This window comes from Miniopterus schreibersii, assembly GCF_964146895.1.
Source record: "Miniopterus schreibersii genome assembly, chromosome: 1".
In the NCBI taxonomy this organism is placed as follows: Eukaryota; Metazoa; Chordata; class Mammalia; order Chiroptera; family Miniopteridae; genus Miniopterus; species Miniopterus schreibersii.
This window is the reverse complement of record NC_138101.1, coordinates 20,798,924-20,826,830: the sequence shown is the minus strand read 5'-3', so window position 1 is coordinate 20,826,830 and position 27,907 is coordinate 20,798,924. Positions and strand designations below refer to the sequence as shown.

The following is a 27,907-nucleotide window of genomic DNA, read 5'->3' as shown; positions in this document are numbered from 1 at the left end:
TCTAGTCTATGGTATGCGGTTATGCAGTCTGAATACACTAAAATAAATCATTCAGATTCCTTCTTCATCCTACCACTATTTCTAAGCTGACTCTACGTATAAATATATCTTCTCTTTTCTCATCTGGAGAAAAAGTGTCCCAACTGTCAATCCATCCTTCACATATTTCCTAGAGCAATTTAGCAGACACACAAAATTGATCATGTCACTCCTCTGCTAAAAATTCCTTAATAATTGTCTCCATAAAACCTAAAGTCTTCTACAGGGTATATAAGGTCTCTTAGCAATCTGATCCAACTATATGCTCCCCTCAAATGCCCTCCTTCATGTACCTTTAGGCTCTGAAGGTAGAAAACTAGTTATGATTCTGCACACGAGGTGTGATTTCTCATGCCTCTGTGCCATTGTGCATACTGTTCCTCTCTCCCAGGAACACAATACCTGGGAGAGAACACAAACTGTAAGGGATCTGAGATTTTAACAGGTTAGCCTGTCACAGTTAGCCTGCTGGTAGGAGACACGAGACTCCTGGGTCTGAGACAAAGGACAAGTATTACTCAGATCAACAGGTAGTCAGCATTTGTGTCAGTTCCCGAGCCCCAATTCCCACAAGCCAGGTGACACCTGTATCTACACTGGGTTATAGAAGAGACACCCAAATATTACATAATGGGAAGTAAACATGTCTGCCCTTTGCTCCAGAGGGAGAAGCAATGTCTGTCTTCATGGCTATTTGCTGTTTTTAAGAAAAGACAGAAAAGATAGTTCAGGACAAAGGGAGGTAATGCCTCTGCTCACAATGTGTGTAGAAACATGAAAGACCCATGCAGAATGATTCCCAATGATTCCAACTCTTGTCCTCTAAATTAATCCCAGCACACATTGAAGTCATAGGTCAAACAACTACCACCTCTTTCTTGCAAGATGACTTAGGGCATCCATCACCACAACCTTCTGCACTTCGTATCTACTCATCACATTCACTTTAAGAGTTTGAAGAGGTGTCCCCTCAACAAGACTGAAAATTTCTTAAACTCTTCAGGTTTGGAATTTCTAAAACCAGTATTGAAATTCTAAACCTCTTCTGAATTAGGAGTCTCTTCTTTTTACTCTGTGTTTTCCTATGATATATAGGCATATATGCTCAGAGTGAATTTTTATAATATAATTTGAACTTAGCTTAGAGCTAGCTTTTTCTTTTAAATGTTCAAAAGTTCAGAAATGAATTCCTGCACTGCTTAGAGTTCCAACATATTTCATGAAAGTGTATTCCCTGTCTCTTTACCTTTAAAGTACAGCTTCTCTTGATGATGAGAACAGACTTGAAGTTCATACAACCCCATAAATAATGGTCTCTCTCTTTTTTCCTCTCTCTCACCTACAGGTGAAAGTGGCATTAAATGTCTGGGTCAGTGCCCACTCCTGTAACTGAATCTGTGTTTCAAGTTCAACCGTTGACAGCTGCTAATCCTAAGGCATGATTAAAGAAGCACTAGAATTATTACAAAGGGTAGACCTGAGGTCTGTCAATCAGTGTAGATGAAGCAGTTATTAATATGATGGCAACGGCATTGCAGAATTACTTTCAGTTCTCTTATATGGGGATATATACACAATGCAAAAAGTACACAGGTTAGTCATTTCAATCATTCGGTAAATAGTCATCAATCAGTTCTGCCATTTCACTAACAAAACTATTTAAATGATTAAAGTTTTCACTTTTCAACCAGCTGGGGTACATTTCTAGTATCTCTGTAAAAAGTGGGCTGGACCTTAATACTGTCTATAAACTATCAAATAAGTTCTAACTCAGACATAGTCGTAATTACTTATAAGCAATTCTGATTCTGCTGATACAAGATGCATAGTAATAGACCAGGTAACTGTATTACTTTTCAATAAAAAGTTTAATGAAACAGATGAACTATTCAAATAATACTATCAAACTGTGTTAGCCAGTTTGGCTCAGTGGGGACTGAAGAGTCCTGCGTTCAATTCTGACCAAGGGCACGTACCTCAGTTGCAGGCTCAATCCCCAGACCCAGTTGTGGCAAATTCAGGAGGCAATCAATCAATGTGTCTCTCTCACATCGATGTTTTCTCTCTCTCCTTTCCACTGTCTCTGAAAAGCAATGGGAAAAAATATCCTCTGGTGAGGATTAATAATAATAATAATAACAAACCATTTGATTATTTTTTAAGCCATCTCAAGCCACATCATTTGTACACAACCTCTGACCTTTAAGCTCCAGGTTGAACCACCTATTCCAAGAGGCCTCTTGTGCCTTATACCCTCAGTAATGATCTGCTATTCCAGTGAGCTCCAGTTACGTTCTTGTTTGTAGAAGCCCGATCACTTACAGAGACCGTCTGTGTTCTACACAGCTCCTACCTACCACAGTCCCTAAACATGCTAGGTATCTGGAACACAAAGATGCTTTTCATTAGAACAGCTTCAATAATCTGTTAGTGAATCCTGCTCAACATATTCCTGGAAGCCTGCACTTAGAATCATTCCATCTTAAAGCTAGAAACAGCCTTTTAAGCCATTTAGAAATTCCCCCCATATTTGAAATGAGGAAACTGGGTTCTGAAGAAGTTGAGTGGCTTGTCCAACTTTGGTGACAGAATTAGGACAATCCAAGTCCCTGACTCCCATCCAAGTGCTGCAAAGGACCTCAGTTTCCTCATGAAAACACTTTCAAGCGTGCAGTGAAGGGAGCAAGTTACTTAACTTCTCCAACGTTCAAGTTTACTCTTATAAGAGAATGGAACAGGATCATCCCCAAGTTTTCTTCTCTCTCTAAAATCTGGTGCATCTAACTTTATAATGTATGACAGCAAATGTCCTCAACATTGCGTGGGGATAGAAAGCTGCTCTCATCTTCCTGCTGAGAATATAAATGTGGAGGAGGCACATGAAGAATGGGGTTGGCTGATCAGGGGGCGAGAGGAGCGAGGGTGGGACTTAGGAGTAGGCTGCCCCCGGGAACCCCCTCTCTTCCCTGCCCCCCCCCCCCCGCCCCGTCCATTCCCTGCCAGCGAGCCACAGGGAGAGCACAGGGGCTTTCCAGTGGCTACGGGTGCTGCCGCCTCCGCAGGTTCCACCCTCGCCTCCTCAGAACTGGTAGGAGGAAGGAAGGAAAGAAGGAAAAGGGAGGCTTATTGGAAGCTTCTAGCTCCAGGCCGGGGCAGGGAGTCCCCAGGTGGCCACTCACCCCCACTCCTGGCAAATCAATGGTTAATTTGTCCGTTCTCCAGCCCAGCCAGAGCGGGCATGCGGCGGAACAGAACTATTCTGCCGCCTGAATCTTGGAATCTCGTCACGCGGGAAGGACCTGGCCTGGCTGAACTATCTGTCCACTGTGCAGAGCAGCGCCCAGAGCGGCGCGCCGCTCGCCCCGGCGTCGCCCGCAGGCCCCTTGTCTACTCGGCATCAGTCGAAGCTCCCGCAGCCTGGACTTCCAGTCTTTTCGTCATTGAGGACGCTCCTGCGCTGGCGTGAGCCTCTCTAATTTGACACATAAAATAATGACGTTTGGAATGGTTTCCTTCCTACGTAAATCAGAGCCCATTTAAGGCCAGTCCTGACACTGTCACTCTGTATTGTCTTCCCTTGTATTGCACAGGATAAAGGGTAGTGGGTGGGGTCCTAGCTGGGATTATGAATAACCCTCCCTCCTGGCATAGCTGCTTTAAGTTATTCTCCTAAAAGTAATAGTTATATATATATATATATATATATATCTTGGTATTTAATAACTTTTTCTGTTTTTCAGTTACAAGTGACATACAATATATTAGTTTCAAGCGTACAGTATAGTGATTAGGCATTTATATAACTTATGAAATGATCATTCCAATAAGTTATTACAATATTATTGACTATATTCCCTATGCTGTACTTTACAGGCCTGTGACTATCCTGTAACCACCAATGTGCACTTTTTAATCCCTTCACCTTTTTCACGCACGCCCCAACCCCCCTCCCATCTGGCGACTCTCAAAATGTTCTCTATGAGTTTGTTTCTGTTTTGTTCGTTTGTTCACTTCTAGATTCCACATGTAAGTGAAATCATATGGTATTTGTCTTTCTTTGACTGTATTTCACTTAGCATTATACCCTCTAGGACCGTCCATGCTGTCGCAAATGGCAAGATTTCACCTTCTATGGCAAGTAAGAGTCCACTGTATAGATGTCGCACATCTTTATCCAGTTGTCTGGATAACTGTTAACACATAATAGTGCTTCTGTGTCCATTAACTGATTTAGCTCTCACAACCACCATGGACCATAAGGACTATTATCATATTGGAATAAGGACTATTATGAAGTATTATCATTATCAGCTCCAATTTAAACATGAGAAATGAGAAGGAAGTTGCTGCACAAAGAAGTGAAGTCACTTGCTCAAGGTCATACTAGTAGCAGGGGCGGAACCAGGGTTTGAACCCAGGGCCTTCCACAGAGTCTACTTGTGCTTAACTATTTTGCTAGATTGATTAACTGCCTCTTCTTGGATATTACACATATGTATTCTTACAGCTCTGAGAAGTATGTGTTGTCACCCCCATTTTACCTCAGGGTCCTCTGGCTGGTATACTGTGAAGGTAGGATTTAAATCCAGACCCGTCTTATGCCCAAATTTCTATTCTTTGAGATACAAGGATATCTCTAGAAGGAAATAACTCTAAAATATCTTTCTAGTGGATTAGCTGGGTTGTTTTCTACCTAAATCTTTTTTGGCCTCAGTAATGCACATCTAATGACAAAGTTATACTGTAAAAGTATAAAATAATCAAATAGTAGCAATAAGTAATATCTGAGTGCTCACTATAGATAAATTAATTAAGTTTGACAATAAACCCTTAAGTGCTTACCTACTTTGGAAGTGTAGAGTCATTGATCATAAATAATGTTAAATAAGTATATTCTTTTCTTAAGAGAAAAACAGCTGCTGCCTGTCACAAAGGAAACCTAAATGCCTCTAACATATTCCCTGCATTCTGCACAGCTTCACTGAACCTGAGTCCCATGATCATTTCCCATGGCCCAAATATGGCTAATCTTCTGCTAAACATTTGAAACCTAAAAAGGGACACACTGCCCTAAAATCTAAGAACCCATCCAATGGAAATCTCGGCTTGAAAATGTCAAAACCTTGAAAATAGAAACCTTCCTGTCTTTTGTGAAGAATCTAGTTTAAAAATATTTTTATCAGTGTGTGGGGCTGGAAGGGAAGAAATGAAGATACAAGTCAGCAAAGGCAATTGTAAGGTAACCTTTTGCCATCAGCAACACTCTTTGTCTGCTCAGTGGACTCAGTCATTTTTAATGAACAGATTCTGCTTCTCTGGCTTTTAATGATCAAGAAAAGAGAAGGGCTGAGAAACACATCACATATTGGAAATAACGTAGCCATTAAACTCGAGAAGGTAGGGAAAGGGAAGAGCAAATTTTGCCAAGGCATCACACACAAGCAGAATTAAGCCCCCAAATGGACTGATACACATTTTAGGTCATCTGGGGAATCTGAAGAGTGGAAACTAGGGACCTGCAGAGAAATGCTGTAGAGGGAGTAAAAGGCGTGTGAGGGAGTCGTCATTTTGTGACATAAAATTAAAAGCATATTCAAAGACAAAATCCTCTCAAGCAGGTAGCCCTACTCTGGACACTATAATGATTGGAGAGGTTGGTGTGAATGGGGAACAGGTAAGCTTACGTTGCTTGGTACAGCCTCCCCGCTGCTTCCCAGTGGTACATCGTAGAAGATCCTAGGCGATCTGGGCACGAAAGGAATTGACCACCCACACCTGGCTCCCCGTGGGGTACATGTGACTGCTGCTGCAGCCCTTCTGGTGGGAGGCTGCTTTCCAGGGAAGTGGGCGACAGAGATTGTCAACAGAGATTGTCAACAGCTGGGTAATAAGAGACAAGGGGCAGGCTGTGTTTCTCCAGAGCTGCCCATTTCTTTCTCATACCCTCTGGTACTATGACAATGTCATAATGGGATAAAAGGTCAACACTGACAAGATTGCACCCAACCAGATAACATTTCTGAAGTGAAAGGGGAAATCCCCAGAGCGCTCTGTGGGAAAGATAAGAGTAGACTATGACACAGTCCTATTTGCCAAACTTTACTTTGATGCTAATAATTTATAACATCAATGAATTTTCCTCCTATTTTACTGGTTTGCAAACAGCTGAACAAATTCACATAAAGGCATTTATTTTATTTATCATCTGATGATCTTATTTACTGCTTTGAACTACTTTAGTCTCTTTTATATATCCTGTGCTCAATTAATAGTCTCAGGATACTCTACCATGTTTACTTAAGAAAATGTCCCCTTGCCCTGGCTGATGTGGCTTGGTTGGCTGGGCGTCATCCTGTGCATGGAAGGGTTGCTGGTTCGATTCTGGGTCAGGGCACATGCCTGGGTTGTAGGCGAAATTCCCAATAGGGGTCGTGCAGGAGGCAGCCAATTGATGTTTCACTCTCACATCAGTGTTTCTCTCTCTCTCTCCCTTTCCCTTCCTCTCTCTCTAAAAAAAACAAAAAACCCCAAAACAACAAAAAAACCCCAATAAAAATATGTTTATAAAAAGAAAATGTCTCCTCAACATTTCACCCTTTAAGTCACAGCTATGCTCTCTATCCAGTAGCTCGTTTTGTCAATGGTTGCTCACAGATAAACCTGAAGAGAAAGCACTTTTGAGAGTCTTAGGGGAAAAAAACAACACAAGTTTGAGACTGCGACAGCATTCCATTTCTAACAGACGTAAGACACCTGTTTACAAAAGCAGTCAGCCCTTTTCTATACAAACTTTCTCAGGCAATGTCCTTTATCCCTGCGGGTCTTCAGGGTTCCCAGGAAGGAGCTCCTCCCCAACCAAAAGAAGCCATCTCAACACTAGGACTCACCTGCTCCAGGCTCCCTAAGGCAGGAGTGACAGAGCAAGAAGTGTTCAGAAACATGAAGAGTCCTTCTGCAAGGCGCATTCCCAGCCCCCGGCAGACAGCTCCCCATTCCTCCTCCATCCAACCCCTCCCACACGGAGCAGGCTCCCAAAACAGAACAAAACCCACAGGTGGCCCTTCTCCAGCTCCAACCAATCCCATCAGGAGTCTGGGAAAGAGAATGAATTTCTGCTTTCCTAAAAAACAGCTTTTTACCAAGGCCTTTGCAGTTCAGCTTAAGTACAGTGCAAAAAGTTTTAGAAGTGTGGACTTGTAGAGATAGCTGAATTTCTCGGGTGTGACCCATTTAAGCCAGGTCATTTTAATGCTCTTTCAAAGTCTGATTATATTAATAAATTAAATGATCCAATCATCTAAAAGGAGGAATGAGATCTAGATGGAGTGGATACCTGTCCTGTAACGTAGGGCACTCAAAAAATTGTTTAGTGAAAGCAACAGTTATCGGTTTCAATTTCTTTTCCTTTTTAAGCAACTTGCAGAGAATAAACTATCACAACGGGTAAAGCCGCCTCTAGGTGGATTTCAAAGAAAATGGCACCTCTTTTTAAAAAATATAAACAACAACGTGTGTTGAAGTTTGGGGGTGGGGGGGTCCCATAATCGCAGACCAATCAGGAAGCTGCTAGAAACAATTAAGCAGGGTTTCAAAATGACTGGTACAGGATGTGCCCATAGAAAGAAATGTTGAGCGCACTGGTGCAGCTGCCAAAGTTACTACTGCAAAGTACCCTGAACTTCTAAAGGGTGCCCTGGGATTGCTATGACCCCCCCCCCCAACCTGGGCGCCTCACACACACTGGCGTGGACATACTTGGCGGGAGCGAGAAGAGGGAGATGCGAGGACCAGGAGCGCGGGTGGGGAGGGCAGAGGGAGGGAGCCTCTCGAGCTCCTGGGTCCTTAGGAGCTAGACGGTTTCGCTTTCGGCCAAGCGGGGGGCACGGAGGTGGCGACGAACTTCCTCCCCCGAGAGGCCGCAGGAACGGCCCCGGGCGGCGGGGGTCCGGCCGGTCCGCGCGCCGGGAGCGCGGGGGCTCGCGGGGGAGGCGGCGGCCCGGCGCCCGGGAGGCGCGGGCCAGAGGAGGCGCCTACCTGTGCGGCGGCGCGCTCAGGGCGCGGGGCCCCGCCGGGGCGCGCAGGTGCCGGGGCGCAGCCGGAGGGCGGGCGGGGCGCCCATCGTGCCCCCTGGCGGCACGCTCCCAGCCGCGGGGGCCTCGCCCGGGCTCGCGCCTCGTCTCCACCGGCTCAGGCTTCGGCGGGTCCCGCGGCGGCGGCGGCGGCAGCAACAGGCTCGGAGGCGGGGGCGGCGGCGGAGGAGGAGGCGAGGAGAGGAGGAGTTGTCTGCGCGCCGCTCGCGTTTCCTCCTCCCGGGCTGGGGACGCGAGGGGGGGGCAGGAGCGGGGATCCCCCGACTCGGTCCCCCGGGACCTGAGGGGGACGCGGTGCCCCCCTCCCCGCTGCGCCGTGTGACTGCCCGAGCGGCGCGGCCGGGACAGGCGAGTCGCACGCGGCCAGCAGCTGCTGCAGTGCGGGCCCGCCGCTGCCTCCCGCCCCTCCCCGCCTCTCCCCTCCAGGCGGCCCATCCTCGGCCCGCGCGGGGGCTCCGCACCCGGCCCGGGGGAGGGGGAGGCGCGGGGGGCGGGGCGCCGTCCCCGCGGAGGGTCCGGGTCTATGGCACCCCTGGGGCGCCGGGACGCGGGGCCTGCGAGTGATCAAGGCCCTCGTGGCCGGGTGTGCAGGCGCACAGCCTGTCCTCAGCAGCCTATTTATAGCAGGTGGCCGGGCCCACGGGGCTCTCAGCAGGTGGCACTGCGCGCCCGCGCCTCGCGCCCCGCCGCAGCCCGGCTTCACCCGCACTCTCGCCCTCTCCCTCCGAAACGCACCGGGTGGGAACCGCGCGGAACGCGGGGCATCACCCCTTCTTCCTGCCCTAGGGTGGCGCGTAGTGAGGCAAGGACATCCTGTGGGGCACTGGCGGGCAAGGCGGGAAAACCAGGGACTTGGGGAAGGGGCTGAGGCTGACGTCCCCCCCCCCCCATGAAACACAACACCAGTGAGCACCTTTCTGAACAACTGCGAGGGTGACGCAGGGGCTGGATGGGGGCTTTCTGGCGCATGCACGCGCGAGGGCACCCCCCCCCCACACACACACCCCCAAACCCCGCGCGCGCGCGCGCGCACACACACACACATACACGCTGGGTGCCTACCCTTCGATCAGGTTTGGGGGCGTCCCAGCGGCCTTGTAGAGTGTAAGGACGCACTGGGTAGATTAGATGTAAGAGGACTGGGACCGCGGGCTCCGAGGATGAAGGGATGGCGGTGGGCAGAAAACAGGCGACCCTCCTAAACCCCTGTCCCACCAATTTCACTTTCAGGAGAAAGATGTGGGATTTGAAGAAAGTAGGGTACATAACACAACTCTAGAGATGAAGGGGGGCTGTAGGTGAGGGGAAGGGGCAGTGGTGGAGAACCCAGGAGGCATTCTGGGGGGTATTCTGCTTAGTAGCTGGACGCCCACTCCAGGAAAGTGGCAGAGAGCTTGGGCTGTGAGGTCGGACTTGAACCCAAATCCCAGCTCCGCCGCCGGTGTGGCCTATGCAAGCTGTGGCCCTCCGTTCTCTTACCTGCAGAATGGGACCGTACACCCTTCATAGGACCATTGTGGGGATAAAGTGGGAAAGTGAAAGTAAAGCAGACTGGCGCGTGCAGGGGCCTCAGCTAATGGCAGCAGCTATTGTTACCCTGGCAAAGAAGGCAAATAGGGGTTCGAGATGCTCCCCCCCCCCTTCCTGCCTCCTGAAGGGTATGTTCCCAGAAGTTGAGCCAGGCTCTTGGACCATTTTGATTAAGATTCCCTGATGAGATTCCCTGATCCCACTCCTCTGTGCGCTCACATCCAGGGGAGTTATGTTTAAGTGGGACATAGAAGCTTTATCCACGGCTCCATCTAAAACTCTCGTAGCAGTGGTAGCTGTTACTCATTGAGGGGCTAGTCTACTTGGGACATTGTAGTAGCCATGCATCGTGTGTAAGCATCACAAAAGCTCTGCAGAGCAGAGGTGAATTAAATCCACTTGACTAATGAGGAAACTACGAGGTTAATGCCTCTTGGAGGCCACAGAGCTAGTAGGTGCTGGGACCCCCAAAGTCCAAAGCCCCTTATAACATTTTCTCTCTGGCCACTGTGTAGCCCTTTTGTAGCACTTAGCTCATTTTTAGTTATTAAGCACAATTATTTGTGTACTTAGCCTCAAATCTTTTTCAAAAGAGGTGTGGAATACATACAGACATGAGTATTCTAATGATTAGAACGTTCACTGGGTTATGGAAATTGGTCTACGTTAGGTTACAAGACCAGGTAAACCAGTTCAGCCATATTGTCACCTGAGTCACACCATAATTATTTCACATCTTTAGCTCCAACTCAGGTGTACATTTCTCATCCCTCCCTGCAGCAGCCAGAACACACTTACCTCGAGTGCTAGGATGTCAAGACAGGTACGCTGTCATCCACTTCATTGACACCCCTAAACCGCCTTTCATGTGCAACCTGGCAGATGATGCTTGAAACTATTATCTAACAACCCTGCCTCTGGGGGGAGTGGGGAGGCCAAGGCTGGGCTCTGCTAACAGAGCATTTTGGCCAGAACCACCCACCACTCTGCCACTCCCTTGCCTTTCCTCACTCACCCCTCACTCCCGCTCCATCCTCACTCCCAGTTCCAGGGTACAGGAAAGCTTAGGTACCGGTAGGCAGCCAAATGGGTGCCTAAGCAGGTCACATGGTAGGAAGTGGGAGGGGTGGGGGCAGAAGCAGGCCTGGGCAGTGGAGGGGGAAAACAGTACTGCCAGCACCCCACGGCTGAAAACCAGCAAGATGCAGCTCAGTGATTTACAACTTAGTGGCAAGTGACCCTTTGCCCTGACCCCTAACCTGGGTTAGGGAAGGGCCATGGCCCTGTAAACATCAGTGATTTCCACATCATTTCCTCAGTTTCCATGGTCAGGTAATGCCTTAGGAAGGATTTATAATACATGATAAGGATTTTCTTTTTCTTTTTCTGTTTAAGGTATTATCTCAAGAGAGTTGGAAATAGCCCCATCAGCCTCATTTGCACTCATTTCTAGCAGCTCTGGGAGAAATAGTAAAGGAGACTTTGGGGCTGATTGCAGGATGAAGGGTGTCAAACTGGGGTGTGACATCCACGTGGTTCCCTGCAGAGTGGAAAGGTAACAAACAGCTCACCACCACCTCTCACCTTCCCCTTGTCATGCAGATGCCTGACTCCCAGCAGGGTTGGTACAAGGCCACGCTGTAGGCTGGGGCTATGCAGAGCTCACTGGGGGCCCATGGAGGTGTTCTGTTGGTAGTTCTTTAAGTCTCCGATGACAAAAGTAAGTAGGGAATGGGGCCAAACTCCCTGTGACTCTGCTTCAGGCCCCTGACTCTGATGACCGGAGTGACTTGGGAGTGCAGGAGGCATTTAGCTGACACCAGCTCCCAGGCCCTTGGCTCAGTGAGTGAAAACCCAAGACGAAGGCTTCCACTACCCTGGCTACTGCCATTTCCTTGTGCGGATAACCTCTGCACCTCTAGCTCCTCCTGAAATCCTACCATAGGCCACTCTTTCGGGGCTTCCCCTGTAACTCTTTCCCAATTTAGTCATTTGCAGCATAATGAATTATTCATTGCCAAAGGCCAGGAACACTAACATTAACCTGAAGATGGCTGCAGAGCTCTGGAAAACTGGGATCTATGATGCCATTAAATCAAGTGAGAAGCCCAGAGGTTGAAAGAAAACAGAGACCACTTGACTTTTTAAAAGTTAAGAGAAGTATGGGTAAATCTAGAACGAAAAGTCTTTGGTTAATGTAAAAAGGAGACCTTTAATAAAATTACTCATTAATATTAGATCTATTGGCTAGTTATTAAATGCTTACATTAATTAGAAATCCAAACTTTATTGCTATGATACGTTTTCACCTAACTTCTACATATACATAACAAGGTAAGAGTTCTTGACTAGTGGGCCTACTTCCAAAATTGGCATAAAAGCAAGAAATTAAGATGATGCTAGAAAGAGCCCTTTATGGTTTAGTGGGTATGCTCTCCTATTAACTGGCAGTGACTTTCTGGAACCCTAGACTAGCAGTGATACCTGGGAAGTCAGGGGAAGGTTTCAGAGGCAAGTTCAAGCTCAGTGGGAAAGAGTGGGAGACTGAGAAGCAGCATCTGCCTCAGTCATGGGAGGAGGCAGGATCTTAACACCATGCTGAGTGATTTGCAATCACGCCAACCCAAGGCATAACTACTAGCATCTAAACAATACACGAAGTCATGCCAGTGTCCTAATTAGCTATAAGAAACATTCTTCATGGCAAGTAAATGGATTGAAGTCAAGGTCAAAGAGTCCATTACACTGACTTGCCGGCAATGCTGGGGACCCGAAATTGCTCTCTGAAAGGCCCGAGAATGAGAAAGTGCCGCGGAGTAATAAAACAATAAAAGGAGCAGATACGGGATGTAGACTTCTGGGATTTCAGAATGTTTACTGCATGAGAGATCGTGCTTACAATGATGAGACACCACAAGCCCGTGTCGTGTGAGAACAAGTGGACTGTATCCTCGAGCCCGAGTAAGCTTCTGTGATGTGTCTCATCTCCTTTTATGGACAAAGCAGATAAAACTCTGGGCGCTGGTTCCACTTCTCTTTTCAGTTCCCTCTCCTATGCGTTAAATTATCGTTCTACACAAGCAACTGTTACACGCAGCTATTCAGCCGCTAGTAGGGGTTCCCACTTCCCATCAGAGCTGGTTTTGTGGGTTCAGGCACCAAGAGCAAAACTGAGCCAGTGTTAGCTAGACCGTCACCCTGCATTATGACATCTGAAGTTGTCCAAGATCTGTGAGAATTTCTTTGTAATTGTCAGAGTTACGGATCTTAGGGATTTTTCCCAGACTGGTAAGATGACTAAGCTCCCAACACTGCAAGCCCCACACTTCATTTTATCCCCAGTGCCATTGCCACACTGCTGGGAAGTGATGTGAAATCCCACCTGGGAAATGCAGTGGCTGGCTAACCGGTCTCCCTGCTTTTACCCCCACAACCCTGCAGATCTATGTTGAGTACAGCAGCCAAGTGAATCTGTTAAAATGCTGGTTGGGATATGCCACTACTCAGAGCCCTCCCATGGCTTCTGATTTCCCAGATTAAAAGTCAAAGTCCTTATAATGGTTTCTAGAGCCCTGTGGGATCTCTCCCTTCACCACTCCCACACCACTACCTCTCTGTACTTCATGCTACCAGCCTTGGGGCTCTCACTGCTCAAAACACGCTGGCCTTGCTGTTACTCAAACCCGCCAGGCACACTCCTGCCCCAGGACCACTACATCGCTATTCCCCCTGCCAGGCATGCTCTTCCCGCAGACATCCACCTGGCCCCTACTTCAATTTCTCTAGGTCTTTATTTAAATATCACCTTCCCACTGAGGCCTCTGGTCATCCCTTTGAAAATGAAAATCATTGCTCCACCTACACACTCACACACTCTTATCCCCTTTTCCTGATTTATTTCCCCACAGCATTTATAGCCCTCTACTATACTATATTAGTTACTTGCATATCATTTGTTATGTTTCTGTCCCCTTCTCGAGAAAAGAGAATTTTGTTTTGTTTTGTTCATTGCTGTATCTCATGCAGAGAATAGAACCTGGCATACAGGGGGCACTAAATAAATATGAACGAATGAAAATAACTTGTAACATGACATTTGTGAGTTCATGGAATGTCGAATGGTACCTCCCTTAGATTAAAAACTTTCTAGGTTTCCCTCTCTTTACCCCTCGTGTCCTCAATGGGTTTCTTAACTGTCCTAAGAGATATATCAGTCCTTCCCCATGGGCGAGCTGGGTGTTCAAGCATGTGACTCCTTGTCTGACCATCAACACAGGATCTGACTTCCAGATAAACTGTAAAAGGGTTATAAAACATGGAACAAGTGAGAGCTCATCCACACTCAATGTTTGTCAAAAGCTTGGCTGAGAAAAAAACCATTTTGGAGAATTGCCTAAAAGATGTACAGTCCAACTGGTCCTCTAGACTCTGGATCCCCTAAATCAGTTCCTGAATCACATCAGCCACAGTGAAGAGCAGTTTGCCTGGACTGTATCCAGAAAAACTTCTTTTACCGAATCACACTTGGACATTACCCCATTTGCCCATAATGAAAAATCTATTTTCTAAAAATGCCCTATTCAGTCAGGGCTATTGTTTAACACCTTACACAATGTCCTTTTAAGGAGAATCAGGAAAAAGTTCTTTCAGGGCTCTTCCAGGAATAATTTCTTTCCGTGACGAACTGGTAGTATCTCCATCCCTGCACTGACTAATGGGCTCCAGGGTGAGAGTTGGGATCCATTGCTTGGCAAGTATCCAGGTCACTTTGTGTATTAAGTCATTGATTCACAAATGTCCTTTCTAAGCCACTGCTGCTTGTGCCAGCTGTCATCCATCCAAGACAAAATATGAATAACAGCTTGTAATTTCTAAAAACTAAACCAGACTACCTTGTATTCTGAGATGTTTTTTCCACTTTGTAGGTGTTATCAAAAGAAAGCTGTGGTTTTGATTTTATTAAAATAAAATGATGGTGAAGGTTAATAGTAAGAGCCTTTGTTGGCATGTTTTATTTTTGTATTTTAATGTCTTTACCTGGCAAAAGAACATGATAGCATGCTTCTGTCAGTTCTGAGTGTTTCGGAAATTTTTACTGGTTCAGAAAATCCAAAGTATAGGAAGTACTGTTTGTTTGTTTTTTCAATGACAGTTTACACTCAATATTATTTTGTATTAGTTTCAGGTGTACAGCACAGTGGTGAGACAATCATATACTTTAAAAAGTGATTCCCCGATATTTCAAGTACCCATCTGGCACCATACCACAATAGTTATTATAACATTATTGACTATATTCTGTATGCTGTATTTTACATCCCCAGGACTATTTTATAAGTACCAATTTGTACTTCTTAATCCCTTCGCCCTTTTCACCCAGCCCCCCATGCCTCCTCCTCTCTGGCAACCATCAGTCTGTTCTCTGTATCTATGAGTCTTTCTCTTTTGTTTGGTCATTTATTTTGGTCTTTAGATTCCACATATAAGTAACATCACATGGTTATGTCTTTCTCTGAATGACTTATTTCACCGAGTATAGTACCCTCTAGGGCCATCCACACTATCACAAATGGTAAGATTTCAATCTTTTTCATGGCTAACACTCCACTGTATGCATGGACCGCACCACTTAGGAAGCACTCGTTTTATTCAACCTCACTGACATCTCCGCCTTTAGTCCTATTTCTTATTCACTTATTTTTAAAATTTGTGCTCCTTTGTATGCATTTAAGTACACAAGAATCGTTTAAGCCTCATTTTTGGATTGCGAATGAATAAATGGATGTACAAACAGGCTTATACAAGGCAACTTGCTTGGTGTGGCCTCCAGCTCCACAGTGCACCCAACGTTCTTACCACCTTGAGCACTACCTGCAAGTGTGCCAGTGCTTTGTAACGGACGTGTCTCATCTTACCTAATCCTCTCCGTAGCCCTTAGGGGTGTTATTTCCCCCTTTTCCTTATCATATACATGGACAAACTGAGGCTGAGTTTGAGTTTTCGTAAAGCAGAAAGCTTATAGGGGACAAATTAGAATTTCAATAGATGTTCTACTTCCAAGCCTAATTCTTTTCCTCTACACCATATTACTGTCTTTTAAAACTACTGTTTTTAATGGTGATACTGTTCAGAGTTGTGGTTTTTTTAAGAAGATGTAAGGAGAGCCTGGTTGCTTCCTTGGCTTTAGGGATAAGCTTCCTTGTTGCAAGGCGTTTTGTGGGAGGGCTGAGCTTTGGCTGGGGCTTTATGACCCTGCAGCATAGGGGAGCATCCTTTGAACTGAATCAAGTGTCCCTTGACCAGCACATACTGAAGAAACATGTTCCAGGCTTGTCTTCTTTTGATCACTTTTTCTATTGCATAATAATTCACATTGTGCAACAGCGTTGGAGTGGGAGCTTGCCTCATTACCCAGTAATTTCCTTTAACAGTAAAGCTGAGCTAGAGACATTTGGCCGCTTCTCGTTTTCCTGTGGCTAAATATAAAACGTAAGATGAAGTTCTCCTACTGTTCAAGGGAAAGGAATGGGAGTCTTTGAGCAAAGCTTAGAGAAAAAATTAAGGGGGAGGTAAAATTTACGAAGGTTCCCAAACTGACAGGTACGTACCACAAAGGGCTTAGTAGAGTCTTTCAGCCAACAGAGATTTGTTGATTCTTTCTATGGACTTGAACTAGACACTGAATTGATGCAAAAAAATAGGAGACATTGTCCCTGTCCTCAGGACCCTTATGCTCTTCTAATTCAGGCTCAATAAACTTTTAACAAAGGCTCATTTAGTAAATATTTTAGCCTTTGCAGCCATTCAGCGTCCATCCCAACTTTCAATGCTATCATCATAGTTACATAACTAATATGTAGACATTTAAATAAGTATGCCTGTGTTCTAGTGAACGTGGGCACTGAAATTTGAGTTTCATAAACTTATACATGGCATGAAATATTATTCCTCCAATCATTTAAAAATGTGAAAACTACTACATCAAATTAAAAATCTTCTGCACAGCAAAGGAAACCATCAAAACGAAAGGCAACCTATGGAATGGGAGAAAACATTTGCAAACCACATATTTGATAAGGGGTTAATATGTGCTGTTATTAACACACTAAATAGCAAGACGGGTCTAATAACTACCACAATTTTGAGTAGTGATGAGTATATATGATCTACTGAAATACATACACATGCGATGGCAGGTCTGTGGTTCACTTCAGAATCCTCTCAGAGCAAGACAGTGAGGGGCCTTTAGATGTAGTGAGATTGAGCATGAATTGAAGACTTGCTATAGTTGGGTGATGGGTACTTGGAGGTCCATTATATTATTCTTTGTATGCCTTTGAAATTCTCCATAATAAGGTTAAAAAGAAAAAGACAGGTGAACGTCAAACATTAAAATCACCAGAGATTCTGGGCCAGTGTTTTGAAGTGGCGGCGTACAGAGTAGATTAGAGGGAAGGCAGCTGAGAGCTGAGTGGGGAAAAAGTATTTGGGGCCGGCTGCATGGAATGCAATTTGAGGACATCTAAGGAGGAAAGGGCAGGTAGGCACATGGCAATAGAGGGTCGGAGCTTGGAGAGGTCTGAGGTCCTGCACTTAGACACTCACAGCCATGAGCACAAAGCAGCTTTCAGAGGGCAGAGAATCAATGACTACACCTCAGGGAAGGAGCAGACTACAGTTCAGAAATAATAAATAAAGGGAAGCCCGCTGAACCAGCAAAGGAGATAATTAGCCCAGGCCCCCATCTAAAGTTGACTTTTGTTAAATGACAGGAGCACTTAACAGATAAGGAGCTACTTTGCACTCTGGCCACCTCGAGGTTTTCTTAGCTCTTTTTCCAGTGAAGGTGAACTAGTTCAGAACAATGTATTATAAGGACGCAATCAGGCTCTGTCATCTCTGTAAACTGCAACCCCAACTTCCCTTTGGAAGTTGCACAATGCCATTTTGAAACGGTTTCAAAAGCTCTTTAGACCTGGAACTGGCTCTTTGGCTGGACTCCATTCTGTACCAGATTTGGGCCAAACACCAAAGTGGCTTTCACTGGACCCAAGTAGGAGGTGGCCGAGAGCTGTCTCACATTTTATTTTCAAGAAGGACTTGCACAAGGAAGCCAGGTCAAAAGACATGGTTGTCCCAACACAGCTCTCCATCCTGGTGACCATGCACTCTTGTCGTAGGGTGTCCCCTCTCTATACTTGTTTCTCTCCAGTTAATCTGAATATCACTATGCACTCTGCTTACATGGAGAAGCCTACAGAAGGAGGGATGTTATTTTCAACTTTCATACTCATTCACCTCGGACTGTGATATCCTGCTTTCAGCGGCTGACTATTCTACACAAACAGGCTTGTAGCAAGTGTGGGAGAGGAAGAAACTTTCCTCTACCCTTCAACATTCTTTAACTGGTCTAACAGTTAAATCTACATGAGACAGATTAACAACAGAAAATAACAAAATGAAATTAACAAATTTAATTTCATACGTACATACAGGAACCCTCCCCTTCCCCCCCACCCCACACACACAAGTCAGAGACGCCGCATACCTGAGAGGTTCAGAGACAGGGAAAATGAGGCACATGTGACATTCTGAGCTGAGGATGAGGTAAGGCACCTGGGGCTTCAGAGGGTCATTGCAGGACAATAAGAGCAGATGTTCAGTAATTAGTAGTTAGCCCTGCCCTACAGACAGATCGAAAAAGGTCATCTCTGATATCTCTTACCATGGGCAAGGCCCCTAATTCATATTCTTCTGGGCAGTGAAGGGGGAGGAAAGCAGAAGTTTCTTGTGAGCCTGCAGGGTCTTGATTACCTTCAGCCCCCAAAAATTCACATACCAAAGTGGCCCATCTTGGGGAGGCCTGTTCTGAACCCCTACAAGAATGGGGCAAAGGGATGATACAGGGAAATGACATGCAACTAGTCTCCCAGCATCAAACTGTTTTAAACAAAAATGTTAGGGATTTGAACTTGATAGTCTGGAAACAAAGTTTAAAGCGGGCTTTAGAGAGCTGCCTGCCCACAGCTGGAATACTGTCATCTTGCCGTGAAGCACACTCTGTTGTGATGGTCTGTGCACAGGCAGGTCTCCCCTACTAGTCTATGTTTAAGATCAGGCTGCACGTTTATTACCAGCATCCAGAAAAGTGCCTGGCTCACAGCAATGTTCAAACATGATTCAATCAGTAAACATACGAACAGATGCACAAATAGCTCTGAGGATTTGGTCTTTTAGGATGCAGAAATTATGAGTTAGATACCATTTTTTTCAAAATTCCTTCAAAACAGGACATATGCATTTGATCTGCCACATAATGAAATAACAATACTTTCCCATAAGGGCATTACGTTTGAGGTAAATCAATGAGACAAATACATGAGAGGTACTTCCAGTGTTTCTTAAAGAACAGCTGTTATTTCATAGACCACAAAGAAAAAACAACAACAAGCAGTTGGCCTGCATTCCCTTCTGCAAGTCAATCTCTCAGACTTAACTTGGGATTTGTTATTTCTAGGCACCCAGAGAAAATAGGTTGCCAGCTCTCCCCTTAAATTGGAAGGTCTTCCCCAAGCAGGGTTAGCCGTTAGAATGCACAGGGGGCTGCTAGGCCAGCACTCGCTCCTGATCACTGCCTTACTCCCCTGCAAAACGTTCCCAGGCATCTGCAGGTCACACAGTCTGCCTTGCTTGTCCCCAAGAGCATCACCCACCCCCTTCAGGCTGCAAGGCAGGATATGAACACAAGGCTGCTCTTTGGTACAAAGTGTTTGTCCCTGTCTCAGAGGGCTAGTTAAGCATTCTGTCAAAGAGAACTGCCAATGATTTGTTGTTGCTGAGAGTGCCCTTATTGGATTCCCACATAATTTCAAGACCAGCAGCATGAAATGGCCTCAGAGAACACTTAGTAAAATCTCTACATCTTAAAAATGACAGAATTATCACCCAAAGTCCATAGTTTACTAGGGCTCACTCTTAGTGTTGTACATTCTATGGGTTTGGACAAAGGTATAGTGGCATGCATTCACTATTATACGTAATATCTTACAGAGAATTTTTATTTTCTTACTGCCCTGAAAGTCCTCTGTGCTCCACTTATTCAATCCTCTCTCCGTGCTAATCCCTGGCAACCAATGGTCTTATAATTGCCTCTACAGTTTAGGTGATGATGTGTGAATGCAGGTAAGTTCATCAGCAGTAATGAATGCATCACCCTGGTGGGGGATGGTGCAAATAGGGGAGGCTATGCATGTGGAGGGGCAGGAGTTATGTGGGATATCTCTTACCTACCTCTCAATTTTGCTGTGAACCTAGGACTGCCCTAAGAAAACTCTTCTAAAAAATAACAAACTTTGCGATGGAGATGACCAAGGTCACAGAGCTGATCTACAGCAGACCAATATTAGAACCCAGGGCCTATGGTGCAAGCTTTATGCACCATAAATTATGCTACCCTGCATCCCATTATAAAGTCAAGAAATACTTAGTGAGCATCCGTGGTCTGCTATTTCTTGGAAATACAAGGGAGAAATAGAGTAGGGGGAATCTCCTGTAAGTTCAACTGATCATCTGCTCATGTGAGTGGCAGAGAAGTGGAGTATGTCCTGAGGTTTACATCTGGGTTCTGTTTTCCCACAACCATCTCCCCAAAAATGCACACACGCCCCGGCACTTCCACACTTTTGATAGTGCTATGCTCCGTGCCTGGAAGACTTTCTACTCCACCTTCAGCTGCTACTCGCCTCCAAAGGTGAAGCAGCTCATTCACCACCTCTTCTGTGAGGCTGTCTCTGGGCAGAATGACTGTCCCTCACACACTTCTGACCTCTGAGCATTTTGCAAATAACTCTATTATAGAATTTGTAAGAATAACAGTTATTTATTAGCCCTCCAATTAGACTGTGAGCTCCATTACAACAGAACTGGATCTCAATCACTTCTGTATTTTCAGAAACAAAGTTGTGATGGGGTACAATTTACATGCTCAAAAAACCGTAGAGAAGACACAGATCTACCATTTCTTTTTTTCCAGAGTACAGTTTGAGGCTTGAAAATGTTATAACATGAAAATAAACAGAGCTTCTACAATGAAGCAGCTGATAGAATATTTGAATACTGTAGGGCACAAGCTATGTATCACTAAGATATAAAAACATTTTTTTCCTTTACTTTAGAAAATTGATTGTCAACAGTATTATAATTTTTCATATCTGAAACTGTTTATAACCATTTAGGTTAATAGTAAGAATAATAATGGGCGATCACTGGCTTTAAAAATAGAAAGACACATAAAATACATAAAGTATAGAAAGAACAGCTTGGTCCTAGCTCAGGAGTACTCACTCTCTGGGAGTCATTTTGGAAGGTTCTGAGGCCAACAGTTACGAGGAGGGCAGAAGGCACAGACTAAAATAATAAACCTGGAAAAGAAAACCTATTATTAAAAAGTCTGGCTTTGGATTTTGATTACGTACGAACAAGGCAAAAAAAGCAAAGTCGGGTAAATAGTTATTTATCATCCTTGCTGCCTCAGGAACAAGAATTAAATTGTGCTGGAGCAAAAGATGGTACAATAAAGCACTTTCCAAGTTTCAAATAACCAACTGGTTGATTCAAGATGTAAAGAGATGATGGGTAAGCTGTTTTTTCCTAGAACTAAAAAAAACCACAAAAAAACCCCACTATCTTTTTAAAGTGTCTTTTGCTCCTGTTTACCAGTTTCTGTAAACTGTACTTTCCCTGAACATGAAGACATTTGATCTGCTCATTTATTTTGCTCTATAAGCACCTGATAGAAATATAAATACAGGGGTTGGCAAAAGCAGGTCTACAGCTGTGAGTGTGGGAAACAGAGTTTATTCCTGTACTATTATTTATTCATTGTTGCATTATTTTCCATATGAACACCACTGTAAACCTACTCTTGCCCATTCCATATACATACAGGAGCACCTCAGAGACACTGAGAGGTCGGTTCCAGACTCCCAGAATAAAGTGAGCTGTAATCTTTTTTCTGGTGGAGGGTCTTGCCTTCAGTTTGTAAAAAACGCAACACCTGTGAAGGTCAACAGAGCGAAGCGCAATAAAACGCAGTCTGCCTGTACATGTAAAATGCGGGCATCTTACATATGACAGCCCAGAATTTACTAATTACATAGGCTTTCTGGCCATTTCAATTATTCATAAAAAGAATTATAGAAAAAACATATTTGTTATTTATTGTAATTAAAGTACATTCATTAATATGTTTTTTAAATCTTCATTTTTTTAAATTCTGATAATGCCAAGTCTTATCCTTTTAACAGGAATGTTAGTTTGTTAGGTTTGCCTATCTTATTTACATTAGAGATCAAACATAAGACAATGAGGAATGTGGGTCTATTAAGAAAATATAAATACTTGTAGTGACAGTTTAAATCCCTTGTCCCTTACAAACAATGGTTAAGAAATCAAGTTCAGCTTAATCATAGGTAAAGGTAATTGTGCCCAAGGCTGGAATATTTCACTCTGCTTTTGCCTGCAGGTTATACTTTTGTGGCTGGAAAAAATGTTCTTCAATAGCAGTGACTAGTTCATTTAGTTCCTTCTTCAGCTGCTCAGGATCACTGCAAAGTAAGGGGGAAAAATTCCAGATCAGTGGATTATTCTGAAATTGATAAACCATATTTTAAATTCTCCCCACAGTGACCAAGTAACGCTGAAATGTAACCTTAAGAGGAGGGATAAATCAGACAAAACAGAACTCCAGCAACTTCAGCCTCTGCTGACGTGGACACAAAAAATCCCACGAGACAACATCCATTATTTTCCCCAAAGGCTTTCCCAAAGTCTCAACCATAAACAAAAATCATCCCTTTCCAGGCCTCAAAAGAATTGTTAAGAAACACAATTTTTGGTCTCGCATCCCTAAAAGATCTGCAATGTTTGTAACCAACAGTGCAGGGAAAATTTTCACGACTCCAGTTGTCATCAAATCCTGCTGAATTTTTACAAGCGACATCTGTTATGTCCTAGGTCTCCCAGGATAAGGATGTTCCTGATCCTATTTGCCCACAAACTGCTGGAAGCTAAGCAGCATAGGCGTCTGTAAGGCCTTCCTAGGATGGACAGAGATGGGGAGCCTCCTAGCGGGCCTGCTAGTCACATACTAGGAATTCAGACCCTGGGGTTTACCTTTATTATTCCACCCCCAGAACAAATGGGCCACCACAGAAATATCAACAATAATCTAGGGAGCTAGATCCCTCTAAGGAAATCAAGTTTTCAAGCATGTGGAAAACACTCATTCATGTATAAATAATTGGCAGGTAGATAACAGATAAAAGGGACTTGTAATTAGACCAGTTTCCTGCAGCCCATATAAGTGCCAGGCCACTAAGCACAGTGTGAATTACTCTAAGAACTTTAAACCAAAAAGCTAATTTAAAACACTAAATCCTTCAATTCAAAATTTCGTTACTTCATACTTGACCATCTTTAATATATACAAACTCTTTTTAATGGTGATGGCAATTCTTGTAATTTCAGATCATTTTTACATTGTGAAAGCTATGAGTACAACTAAATCTATTTTATTACAGGTGTTCATTCTGGCTCCACTGGTTACTAGTGTGTGCCCTTGGGCAAGTGGTTTAGCCGCTGGAAGGCCCAGATTCCTCATTTGTAAAATTGGGATAAAGACTTTACCTTCTCTAGAGAGTTGTTGTATAGATTGAGATAAATTATATAAAGCAATTAGCATAGAACCTGGCCCAAAAACCTCAATAAATGTAGCTGTCTTTATAATTATTTTTACCCTCATTGGTAACATAATTATGCTTCATAAGTACATGTAAATCACACAGGTCTTTTTTTCCTTCCCTATAAGTATGCTTTGAAAAAAAAAATATTTCTCAGGAAGGCACATAACTGAAAATTACTGTGGTGGTGTTTTTTTCAACAATATACCTAAAACTAAAACTCAACAGTGAATTTACTATACACAGACATATGTCTGTATGTCCATACAGAGAGATAGATATCTATATATAGCCCCTACTGGTTTTGTTTCTGTTAGAACCCTCCCTGATATAATTATTATCTAAACCTTAGATAGTAAGAAAATGTCTTTGTTCTTCTTAGGAATGCATATTAAAGTCTGTGACTTACTTTCCAATGGCTCAGGGGAAAAAAAAACCACACACACAACCAAAAATATAATATATACAGTGAGAGAGAGCAAATATCACAAAATGTTAGCAATTGCTAATTCTAGGTTGGGGTAGGCAAACTCAGGCTTATGACTGACTGTTTTTGTCAAGTTTTACTGGAACACAGCCACACCCATTCCTTCATGTCTAAGGCTGCTTTCTCCCCACAACAGCAGAGCTGAGTACTTGTGACAGAGACAATATGGCCTGTAAATCCTAAAATATTTACTATCTAGCTCCTTACAGGAAGAACTTGCCAACCCCTGGTCTAAGCAAGAGTATGTAATATTCACTACATTATTATTTCAACATTTCTGTAGGTTTATTTTCCAAAATAAAAACTAAAGATATCTACCCCAACAAAAATATTTTTCTAAAAGCAGGACTTACACTGGAAAAGGATTTCACATTCTAAAGGATTAGTAGGTTGTGAAATTCTATGAATAAATGAAATTCATGATATGACTATATTAATAATATTTTAGGTTATCAGAAAATAAGGAAACCTTAGCCATGGCTTTACTGCTATTGTACATTAGGCCTGCTGGTGCCTGGCTTAAGCCCTGACAGCGTAGCCATGGATGATCCCCAACGTCCCATTTAAAAAAAGCAAGCAATATTTCAATGAATACAATACTAGACAAATTTTCAAAGTATTTTCAGCAATTTATAGACCACTATTTAAATAAGTCCTCTCAATAAGCCATGTGAAAAATGTCAATAGCATAGATTCTTAAACCTTAAATAGTATTGTTATTATAAAGGAAAGTTTTCTGAAATATTAGGCACATTTTCACAGGATAATGAAAAGGAAAAGATAAAAACATATAGAAAACAATTTTAAATTGGCCTAACGTCTGTTTTCGAAACCATGAGATGCAGAAATATAAAAACACTAAGTGTGAATGAGAATTACAAAGTCAATGGAAAATCACACTTGACATAGTAGCAAACAGCTTGTTATTTACCACACATGGAAAGCCTGTTACTTGCTCAATGTTCAGTAGAACATTAGAAATGCAAAGTGTTCAGAAAATGAGCTGTTTTATGGTGTTTAAGTTGCCTAACAGTTGAATTTTTGCCCTTTAAGCCCAAGAAGGTTTTGAATGGGAACCTGCAGCAAATTCTGTTCCACAGTCCCGTAACCTCATAGAAATCTTCGAGTATCTTGATGCTTGAGAACCGTAATCAGGACTCTGACGGCTGTTCTGCAGCTCTTACCCGAAGATCCAGGGCCCACTGGGTGAGGAATGCTATTTCACGTACAATAAACTCTGGAGTGGTGACATTGGGTTCTTGTCCAGGTTTCCAGTTTTGTTTTGCTTTAGTATTTTTTTGCTTTATGATCCGCACTCACTTTCCCTGCCTAAGGAAAGTCTAACCCTAACAACTGTTTCCCCACCCCCTCACTTGCTACGTTTTCATCCGCTATTGGCTTACCAATCTAAGATGCTCCGAAACGTTCCTCTGCTCCCACTTCCCCACGGTGCAAATTTGATTCGCAAAGCCAGAGAAACCCTTCTAACAGCAAAGCTTTGGGATACATAAGCTGTAACCACTGAGATTTATGCTATCTACTACAATAGCCATCAGCCACACGGGCCTGTCAAGCACCTGAAATGTGACTAGTGCAACCAAGGAACCGATTTAATTTTAAGTCTGATTGAAATTCAAATTTAACAACTGACACTTGATTCGGTTGTTGGAAAACTCATTTAAGTATGTTTGGAACAACTAGGGTATCAAAACCTACCTTTTCAACTGTAAATTTTATGAAATCTAAATATAGATCAAGTATTTCTGAAACACTAATCAGAAAGAATATATGCACCCCTATGTTCATAGCAGTGCAATTTACAATAGCTAAGATCTGGAAACAGCCCAGGTGCCCATCAGTAGATGAGTGGATAAAAAAGCTGTGGGACATTCACACCATGGAATACTACGCAGCTGTAAAAAGGAAGAATCTCGTACCATTTGGGACAGTATGGAGGGAACTGGAGAGTATCATGGTAAGTGAAATAAGCCAGGCAGAGAAAGACAAGTACCACATGATCTCACTTATATGTGGAATGTAATAAAATAAACTGATGAACAAAACAGATCCAGAGACATAGAAGCATAGAACAGACTGAGGGATCTCAGAGGGAAGGTGCGGAGGTGGGAGTGGGTGGAGAGAGATTAATCAAAGAACTTATATGCTTATATGCATAACCCATGGACAGAGACATTGGTATGGGGAAGGCCTGGGGTGGGGTGGATGCAGGGTGGAGGAGATCAGTGGGGGGGGGAAAGAGGACATCTGTAATACTTTCAACAATATAGATATATTAAAAAAAAAAAAATTTGGCATTTGAATTGAGATACATGGCAAGTTGCAAGATACTAAATGGATTGTGAAGACAATGTGACAAAAATGTGAAATATCTCAATAATTTTTATTATGGATTATATATTGTAATAACATTTAAATAGACTAAGTTAAATAAAATATATTATTAAAATTAATTTTACCTATTTCTAGTCACTAATGGAAAATTAAAATTGCAAATGTGGCTCTCATTTTACTTCTATTGGAAAGAGCTGACTCCACCTTAAAATCTGTTTTCCCCAATTCTTAACTGGAATCTAAATGGAGATGCGCTAATTAACTGCGGGTCTAGTAGGTTTGCACATGCTAAAGACACACACCACAGTTGTTAAAGCTCAAAATGTTACAGTTGTTGGAAAGTGACCAACTCGAACCCTTCCCCATAGTCACAGAGACGTGACCCTGAAGCTAAGGACTCTTTAAAGCTGGCTCTTTATCCTGGGAACCAGCACAGAATTATGCAAATAGATGTTCAAAATATTTGCCGAATGCATGTGCAACGGATTTTAATTTATTGTATCAGATACATGCGGAAAAAGAGAGAAACTCACCGGTGCTGCCTCAAGTAAAAAGTACTAGAAAAGGAAATGTTACTATTCTTCCTGAAATTAGGAATGAAATTTGCTCGCCCAAAGGAAAGTTGGGAGAGAGAGAGAAGTGACTAGGCAGAAAGCAAACGCTCTTGTCCCTGGATGCTTCAGGCAGCTGTTAATATCACAATATTGCTATCGGTTCTGAAACGAGCCTCCTAATGAAATGACATATTGGAAAGATGAAATGTTTTACTTAGCATGTGAACAGAACCAACTAGGAAGCTCAGGGGCTAAAAACCATAGCAGCTGCCGCCCATATCTTACCTGTTTCCAGGTGGGGCACACAGTTCTGCGTAGTACTTGATTTTGGGCTCTGTCCCGCTGGTCCGCATGGTGGCCACACAACCATTAGCAAAGGTAAAGGTGATCATTTGGCTACTTTTACTCGTAGGGAGAACCTAGGAATGAATTACACATGTTCTACATTTATATGGTCACAGAAACTCTTCCAGCCTAAATAATAGTTTCCCCTGGATAAGCAAGAAAATAAATGCCAAACAAATATATTGGTTCAGAAAGAACATTTTTGAGAAAAATATAAAAATGTAATCCGTATAAATAACATACTAAATAATAAGAAAAGTTGTGAAATTTAAGTAACTTTGTATAGTAGGCTTTTTACCTCTGTGTTCTAGTCATTAAAACTATTAAAGGGCCCTGGCCAGTGTGCTCAGTGGCTAGAGCATTGGCCCTCGCACCGAGGGATCAAGGGCTTGATTCCCGGTCAAGGGCACGTACCTGGGTTGTAGGTTCGATCCCCAGCTCTCATCAGGGTGCATGTGGGAGGCAACCAATGGATGTGTCTCTCACACTGATGTGTCTCCCCCTCCCGCCCGCCCTCCCACTCTCTCTAAGGATCAATGGGAAAAAAATTTAAAAACATCATTTCACAAACAATTTATTTAAATAGGTTAATAAAGCATTGTAAAAAAAATGAAAAGAAAAAAAACACACACTAGGCCTTATTTAACTTTGCAAAAAAAGTCTACAAACAGACTTTAAAAATAAAGCTTCTGGCAGATGTATTCACAGCCGATTGTCTCCAAAGCCTCATTAAAACGACAGAAGTACAAAAACCCAAACAAACACAAGGGC

The 27,907-nt window shown here is 43.5% G+C and overlaps 2 protein-coding genes across 5 annotated transcripts in view; both read right to left on the bottom strand.

Moving 5' to 3' along the window:
• The window catches only part of TBC1D1 (TBC1 domain family member 1), a 197,391-nt gene extending 189,217 nt beyond the window's left edge, over positions 1–8,174 (bottom strand). For 2 of the 4 annotated variants that reach the window (XM_081143413.1, XM_081143414.1), the window contains exon 1: positions 8,074–8,136. The gene's annotated coding sequence lies outside the window, so the exon portion shown is untranslated. Of the gene's footprint in view, positions 1–2,015; positions 2,126–8,073 lie in introns of those variants that run through there. The other 2 variants (XM_081143415.1, XM_081143412.1) reach the window with 2 other exon arrangements.
• Positions 8,175–20,514: 12,340 nt separating this feature from the next.
• PGM2 (phosphoglucomutase 2) overlaps positions 20,515–27,907 on the bottom strand; it is a 32,315-nt gene continuing 24,922 nt past the window's right edge. Inside the window, exons 13-14 of the mRNA XM_081143394.1 lie at positions 27,077–27,210; positions 20,515–22,264 (exon numbers count right to left, since the gene is read on the bottom strand). Coding sequence (XP_080999520.1) covers positions 22,162–22,264; positions 27,077–27,210 — 237 coding nt within the window. The 3' untranslated portion in view covers positions 20,515–22,161. The remainder of the gene's footprint in view (positions 22,265–27,076; positions 27,211–27,907) is intronic.